This window comes from Sinocyclocheilus anshuiensis, unplaced genomic scaffold, assembly GCF_001515605.1.
Source record: "Sinocyclocheilus anshuiensis isolate Anshui unplaced genomic scaffold, SAMN03320099.WGS_v1.1 scaffold1580, whole genome shotgun sequence".
Lineage (NCBI taxonomy): Eukaryota > Metazoa > Chordata > Actinopteri > Cypriniformes > Cyprinidae > Sinocyclocheilus > Sinocyclocheilus anshuiensis.
The window spans coordinates 142,535-151,164 of record NW_015557283.1 but is presented as its reverse complement, the minus strand read 5'-3'; the positions used below and the strand labels follow the sequence as shown (position 1 = coordinate 151,164).

Below are 8,630 nucleotides of genomic sequence, written 5' to 3'. Positions count from 1 at the left end.
GGAGTGGTGACTTTCCACGTATTCCCAACTTCTGAGCCTGCTCGCCTGAAGTTATGGTTGATTGCTCTTCGGCTGGATATCAACACACCCATTAACGTAAACTACGCCAGAGCGCGTACACACCTCACGCACCGGATGCCTGCGCGCGCTCAAGGCAGTTGGACATAGTGGTGTATTAGAGGTAAAAAATGATATAAATACTGTTCGGTTTCTCGCACAAACTGATCGTTTCGTGTCTTAGGACATCAATGTGTCGTCACGAGCCGCGGGGTTTAATTTGGATTTGTCTGTGCATGTTTTTTTTACTCCCATAGATTTTCATCATACGTGTTCTACTGAAGAAACAAAGTCACCTACATCTTGGATGCCCCGGGGGTAAGCAGATAAACATCACATTTTCATTTTTGGGTGAACTATCCCTTTAACGTCTTGCATCTTCGTTTAAAAGCATTCTGACATGCACATGTTAAGTCATTTCCACTCAAACTGAGTTTATTTACAAGTAATGTCTGATAGTAGTTGCTTAAGGGTTTTCATTTGAGAATTGTAGGGTCCTGAAATCATCAAGTAGCTTGTTATGATGTGTTTGAATCAGTGTTTTTAGCATCATTGACGCAGTTTTCGTTAATATTTAGAATTAGATTTAATTCAGACTTTTTTTCTGGGAATTGCACGTTTATTTCTTGTAATTCTGTGTTTACATCTCTGAAAATGTGAATTGTATGAAATTCAGAATTATTTATTTTTTATATTTATATTATTTTATTGTACGTTTCCAAATATTATTGGAAATACAATCCTTAAAATAATATTTTAAAAAAGCTTTTATTAGATCTATTTAGATTTTTTAAATGTCTTTCAGTGCCTTAAGTCTATTTTTCCTTGGTTGTTTTTGTAGTACTGCTGTAGTATTTTTTTATTTATTAGGCCTATTTGTGTTAGGAAAAAAAACATTATTTGTGAAACGTAAAAAAATCAATGTGTGAGTTATGAACCACAAACAAAAGTAAAAATATGGACAAAACCTAATATGAAAAATCACAAAAAAAAAAAGAAGAAAGCCTATAATATAAAAATAATAATTAATAATAATAATTTATGCATTTAGCAGACGCTTTTATACAAAGCGACTTACAGTTCATTCAGGTTATACACATTTTTTACCAGTATGTAATATAAATAAATATAATAATAATATAAATATAATATAATAGGCTATATAATATAAAAAATCTTTTCCACCTTGTTGTTTGTTAATTATAAGCGACACACAAATGTAAAAATATGGCGAAAACTCAAACAGAATATGAAAAAAACACAAAAAAATGAAGTGCGCTAAGGCTCTTCGAAAATATAAACAATAATAATAAATTCACAATTATTATTTTTTGTCATAGAAATTAGCTTCCGTATATTTTTTGTTGTTGTTGTTTGTTTTCGCTTTCATTTAAAGTTTTAGTAATTTGTTGTGAGTTTTTGTCATTTTTAATGTTTATATTGTATTTATTCATATTTATTCGTTTTAGTATTTCAACTTAAACTAAATTAAAATTATAGTATAGTATTTTTAAAAATGTTTTTTACTTGTTTTAGTGTATTTCGTTTTATTGAAGTACTTCAACTTAATTTAAATAAAAATAAATAAAATAAAATAAGCATATTTCTTTTATAAAATAAACTTAAATTAAGTTTTTAATAACTTACCAAGTTAATGTTTATTTTCTTTCAAATAACGAAAGTGGTTTTCTTTCTGCTTTTATTTAACGATAATACCTGAGGGTCGACGGTGTGTCGATCTCTGACTGATGGCGTGTTTTTCGGTCAGGTGTCTGGGATTAAGTCTCTTTACGAGGCCGAGCTCGCGGACACCAGGCGTGTGCTTGACGAAACGGCACGTGAAAGAGCCAAACTACAGATCGATCTGGGAAAAGCCAACTCTGAGCTCGAGGAGGTCACCCGCAAGTGAGTATTACTCGAAAACACACTTCTGATGTGAGAAGACCAGGTGAGTCCTTATTCCACTTTTATAAAAACGGAGCGTTCCGGTGCTTGATTCTGATTGGCTGAGCCACGTTCGAAGCTGTTGTAAATTACTCTACAAAGTAACATACACCTTTGTTTACGTTTGTCTGTTGCTCGGCAACCACTTTGTAGCAACCACAATTTTTTTCTACGGAGCTACATTGTTTGGTGGAAGAATACTGTTTTTATTAATATCATTACACTTTATTTGCTCTGTTTTATTTTGTGAAACCTTACTATGTATATGGAATAATCGTGTTATAAAAGCAATAAACCTTGTGAAGCGTCGTGGCTAACAACGGCCCGTAGCTGTTACAAATTCACTGTAAACCACGGCTTCTTGGGGCTTATTGCTTTAGTTTAATTACCCATAAGGCTTTAAGTCAGTGGTCTTTAAACATAAGTTGGGCTTAACTAACCTGGCTTAAATCCGCTTCCATCTGCTGCTTTGAATAATGCGACCAGAAGAACAGCAGCTCAGAGATTTCAGTTTAACTTTACGCGGTTTGTGCATTTGCTTCAGACGCCGTGTTTGGTTGATCTCGTTGCTAATGAATGCAAATAAACAGGAAGTCTGTTGCTATGTGCTCGATTGTGGGCGACTGTTTTAACCGCAGCAGTGTGTGTAACATCATGCTACCAACCTGCATTTGTCACGCAGATTTCACCAGTTTTATCTGCACTTAGGGGATGTTTTTGTATTCGTACAGCATTGAGAATCTCAATTACGTCATATGAAATGTTAGCAAAGCTTGTGTTGTAGCAACTGAAAAAATATAGGAAATAGTTTGTTGAGGGATTAAATGTTTTGTTCGCTGATAGGCGTGTAGAAGCATGTGAAACCCAGCCCACATTAATATTATTCTAACTTGCAATAAAAATGTATATTTATTTTAATAAAAAATGACAACGATATTGTTTTATGTATATTTTTTTATTATTAGTATTATTAATAATGTGATTTGTATTACGTTTCAATTTTATTTTTATCGTCTATATTTAAAATGTATATTTCTATTCATATTTGTTACAGTGTTAATAAAATAATGTAATATTATACATAATTTTTTTTTATGTGGGTTGTATTGTTTGTATTTTATATTTATCATCTATATTTAAAATGTATATTTCTATTCATATTTGTTACAGTGTTAATAAAATAATGACAGCAATATTATACATCATTTTTTTTTATGTGGGTTGTATTGTTTGTATTTTATATTTATCATCTATATTTAAAATGTATCTTTTTATTGTTCATAATATTTTATATTTTTTGTATTATTTATTTATTATAATTTGCATTTTATAACCTTTTGTATTTTTAATAATTTTTTTACTTGTAATGTTTATATTTTTAGATTTTAATAACTTTTGTTTTTTTTGTAATCTTTATATATCATTTATATAACATCAGTGTTGCTTATTTTTATGTGATACATTTACGTTTTATATCATATCTTTTTTTAATTTTGTTATAAAACTTGTTTATCAATATATGTTATACTGAATATCTTAGTACAGTTAAAGCTGTCAAAGTTAACACTTAATTGGTGGTTTAATGAGGAAAATACATCTTTTAAGAATGTAGTAATAAACAAATACATATCCTTGTTCAATAAAACTTATTTTATTGGTCTTTGGCATCAATAAAACATCTTTATCACACATTTTTGATATGAAAACAACAAGAAGTCTAATGGATGTTAACAAAAACATCATGATTGACAGCCGTTCCTATCCTAAAGATTGGTTTTGACTCGTTATTAATCCAAAGATTGGCCGTCTGAATTTGTTTTCCAGCTATAAGAAGAAGGATGGAGACCTGGCTTTGGCTCAGGCTCGAATCAAGGAACTGGAAGCGCAATACAACAAGAAAGAGGCGGCTCTCAACACGGCCCTCAGCGAGAACAACTCCCTCTCCGCCGAACTCGCCGACCTGAAGGCTCAGCTGGCCAAAGTAAGTCCCTCAAGTCACATTTCAGCTTCCTTCGCTTTAGAACAGCGTCTAACGGAGGCATTCGTCCACTGTTTCAGGCTGAAGATGCTCACGGCGTGGCCAAGAAACAGCTGGAGGCGGAGACGCTAATGAGGGTGGATCTGGAAAACCGCTGCCAGAGTCTGACGGAGGAGCTGGAGTTCAGGAAGAGCATGTTTGAGGAGGTCAGTGCTGCTCGCTGTTGCCAATAAAAGACAATCAAACGACGCTGTCAAAATAAAAGTCCTGTCCTCTGTAGGGTTGGGTATCGTTTGAGTTTTATCGATTCCGATACTTTTCGATTCCAATGTGATTAAATAATGATATCAAACATTTATTTTTGCAAACCATTTACTGGAGCTGAATACCATGAGCAAAAATCAACACGCTACATAAAAACTGGACTCTTTAAGAGCCGTTTGTGTGCAAAATAGAACTGCGTGATTCTGGTTAAATTGAGTTTGTTTTTTTTCCCCCAATAGAAGTTGTGGTTCTCTCATGATTCTGAAAAAAAAAACATTAGACGACTAAACAATCACATGTGATTTATGAATGAATGATTCGATGACTCACTCAAGATGTACTTGTTTCATTACTGGACGAATCGGCGTTCTTGAACGAATCTCTTGTATGATTCAAAGACAAATACAGCCACCTACTGGCGTAACAATGTAATCGATAAATCTTTATTTGAAGTGTCAATTTACTTTCAAAAGGTGATATACTCTATTTTAATCGCTATCATACACATCAGAGTTTATATCCGAACTATAAACTTTTATCCCAGTACTTCTGTGATTTGAATGTTTGTAACAGAAATAATGATACTGTGTGGCTGAAAAGACTGTGAAGCTGTTTCATACATACCAACAAGTGATCGCAACATTGATCGCACACGTCAAAGGTTGAGGAATGAAACAGACGAATCATTGTGATTTAGGAATAGAATCACGTTGGTGTTTGAATTGTCTTCGCGAACTTTAACGATCTATTCAATTAAAGTGCTTTGTCATGTTGGTGGTGACACCTCTCTTGCGACATGTTTAGCTATCACAGATATTATACTTGGCTTTTTTGGCTTCTGATTGCTAATGTAGCCAAACTTTGGTCCTGGCAGAAGAAAAAGCGCATAGGAATCGATAGGCGGAATCTAAATTTTAATTTGACAACAAGTATCCGATTCTGGAACGGAATCGATTTTCGATTCCCAACCCTAGTCCTCTGTCAAAGTAAAAGTCATCTTCCGACTAGGGGTGTGCGATATTGACAAAAAATTATATCTCGTGGCGTTTAGATGTATTTACACACATGTATTTTGTTTAATGCATTTAACCTGCAATTACAAATGCATAAATAATGTTTTGATATATTAAACATAAAACGTTGAATACTGATATTTGAAAAAATTTAAAACATGAAAAAAAAAATAAAGCAGAAATTTGAAATTAAAACCGCCAGCAGGTTGCAGCAAATCACTGTTAATAAGTGAGTCATTGCGATTGAACGGAATCATTTAAACGGTTGATTCATTCAGGAACGAAACACCGTCATGTTGCTCAGAGACACAAAACAGCGCTGTGGCTGTATTCGGAATGATTTTTGTTGGCGAAATAGAGCAAAAACAAGCAATATGGTGTCTAAAACGTAAGTATCTTAATTAACTTATTGTTTATTGAATTCAATGTCACATTTGTAATCATGGTAATTTTTGGAGAAAAACGGCACTCTTCGTGTGAAATTGAATAACTATATGAAGTGGTATAAATATATAAATTTTCTGCCATCATGTCTTGAATTTGTGATCATTCTAAATGCATTTTAATAGACTGAATCATGCGGTGAAAGAAAACACACTAAATGCGCACACGCACTAGTCTAGACTTCACGTAATGTATGCGTGTGCTCTGTAGGGATGTTTTGAATGGTTTTTGCAAAATACTCGATAATGTCAAATCGCACATCGTTAAAACAACAATTACGATATTATCGCAGACGATATATATCGCACACCCCTACTTCCGACAGGAGAAAATATTGGCCAATCATTTAAAGAGTGCCAAATATTGGCCGATATATCGGTCGAACATTGCTTTCTAGTCAATATGTGCACCGGTCAAAGGTCAGATCTAAAACATGAATGTGTAATGCAGGAGGTGCGTGAGACTCGCCAGCGTCGTGAGAAGCGCATGGTGGAGGTGGACTCGGGCATGCAGCATGACTACGAGTTCAAGCTGGCGCAGGCGCTGCAGGATCTGCGCAGACAGCACGAGGAGCAAGTGCAGGTCTACAAGGACGAGCTGCAGCAGACCTTCAAGGCCAAAGTCAGAAACGCTAGATTCACAAATAAAGTCGCTGTTTGGAAACGTGGTTTGTTTGCGAACTTAAAATCTTCTCTCTGCAGCTGGATAACGCCAAGGTGTCGTCTGACATGAACGATAAGGCAGTGCTCACCGCCCGCGAGGAGCTTCAGGAAGCTCACATGAGGATCGAGGGCCTGAGCTATCAGCTCAGCGCCCTGCAGAAACAGGTACGTACGGCCTGCCGTGTCCTAAATGAAGCTACAGCTTTTTCATTCATATTACTTGGCATGCTAGTTCCTGTGAATGTTCTAATCAATAATGTATGCTTGGGTTTTAGAGTGAATGTTGCCCATAAACTCTTGCACTAGTGACGTTAAAGTAGTTTTATGACTCAAATTCAGCGTACTACATTGCAGCATGTACTTTATTAGGCAGGATTTGGCCAGTGTTTCCATAAAACGGGGCTCGACAGTAACGTTTCGCTTGCATGTGCTACTATGGGTCTTTACATTTTTTTTTTTTTAAAGGTTTAAGAAGTTAAAATGATTTAAGCAATTTAAATATTAATTTTGATGATAATGACTTTTTTTTACATTTTACATTATTCATATAACTAATTAAAAAATATATTTTATGTAATATATTTTATAACATTATTTTCATATCTTTTTATATTGTTAAATGTATAGCTTTTATTATTATTACTATTAAGTAATTAAAATTTATAAATATCTTAAATGGCCTAACAAATGTTATATTTATCAAATTAAGAGGTCTTAAAAATTGAGGATAGAGAAACAGGAATCCTGATACAACTTAATGTTGATTTCATGAAATATAGTAGTATTAAATTAATAGCGAGTTGGGGGCCAACCCTAGCTCCGCCCCTGCGTTAATTGCATTAAATATTTTTAATGCGTTAAACTGAAAAAATTCTAATATATGTATGTGCATGTACATACACACACAGGTTATAAAGTTTAAAGTAGGCCTATACATAGTTACATAATTATTAAATACAGTTTAAACCCAAAATATTTGAAAATCTTTGTATTGTAATAAATTATAAAATTTTATCTATTTATCAAGTGTGATCAATTAGATCGATTTTCATTGTGCTCCTACAGTTTTTTTTTTTATGTGCTCCTAAGTTTTTAACTTTAGAGCATATGTGCTCTTTGGGGGAAAAAATTTAATGTAAAAATCTGCATTAACTCAAAAGCTGATGTCTAAATGTCCAAGTTGAAATCCTTTTGAGTTGAAACTTCAGTTCTCTCTGAGTTCTCTTGTAGTGTTAGAGGAAAACACCACACTATGTTGTAATACTGAGCAGCAGAAATGGCCCGGTGAATTGCTACCTGTCATTCACAACTTGTTTTTCCCCCGCAGGCGTCTGCCGCCGAGGAGCGCATCCGCGAGCTGGAGGACATGCTATCCAGCGACCGGGACAAGTACCGCCGACAGCTGGATGCCAAAGAGCGCGAGATGGCCGAGATGAGGGAGTGCATGCAGCAGCAGCTCAACGAGTACCAGGAGCTGCTGGACGTCAAACTGGCCCTGGACATGGAGATCAACGCCTACAGGAAGCTGCTGGAGGGCGAGGAGGACAGGTGAGAGCCTGCCGCGTCTTTGAGTCTACAGGACCCACGTCTTTAAACGCTCAAACCAATAATCATGTAAACATGACAGGAATGGAGGCCAAGTTGAGCTGCCATCCTAAACCGCAGTTTTGGGCTTTTAGCGTTTGAAACGCATTCAAACTGGCCTGTGGTTTGGGGTGTGTGATATATATAATCTACGAGAATATCATAATTGTTGTTTAAAGGGGTGGTTCACTGGTTTTTTTTCTAGGCTTGATTGTGTTTATGGGTTGCAGTCTAACATGTGTTAATGCTTTGTTTTTAAAAATACGCATTATTTTTCACATAATTTACCTTTATTCCACACCGCTCTGTCCCTTCTCTGAGAAACGGGCTGATCATTTCCTGTTTTTATGAAGCCCCTCCCTCAGAAATAGGCGATGGGCTCTGATTGGTTAGCTAGCCCAGTGTGTTGTGATTGGCTAAACCGCCTCTAGTGCTCGTCTAAACATCCCGCCCCTCTCCTCAGCGGCATGTGCTCCGGTTGTATTGTAAACAACGGCGTCGTTAATATCTCTTATCAGTTTGAGCCCGATTGAGAAGCAGAGGATATTATTGAAGAGGATCGTGCAGAACCTGTGCAAGCACGGCTTTTAATGGTAGGCCTATGTTTTTTGTTTGTTGTTGTCTCGTACTTTTAGATATGCTGTTATTTGTAAATGCTACTGCTTATGTTAGCTTTTAATATAC

The 8,630-nt window shown here is 35.4% G+C and overlaps 1 protein-coding gene across 1 annotated transcript in view; it reads left to right on the top strand.

Annotated features, from left to right (window-relative positions):
* Positions 1 to 8,630, top strand: part of LOC107679080 (lamin-B2-like) — a 21,663-nt gene that overhangs the window by 5,850 nt on the left and 7,183 nt on the right. Inside the window, exons 2-7 of the mRNA XM_016474530.1 lie at positions 1,826 to 1,962; positions 3,826 to 3,982; positions 4,060 to 4,185; positions 6,151 to 6,321; positions 6,402 to 6,527; positions 7,690 to 7,910. Of these exons, the coding sequence (XP_016330016.1) occupies positions 1,826 to 1,962; positions 3,826 to 3,982; positions 4,060 to 4,185; positions 6,151 to 6,321; positions 6,402 to 6,527; positions 7,690 to 7,910 (938 nt within the window). The remainder of the gene's footprint in view (positions 1 to 1,825; positions 1,963 to 3,825; positions 3,983 to 4,059; positions 4,186 to 6,150; positions 6,322 to 6,401; positions 6,528 to 7,689; positions 7,911 to 8,630) is intronic.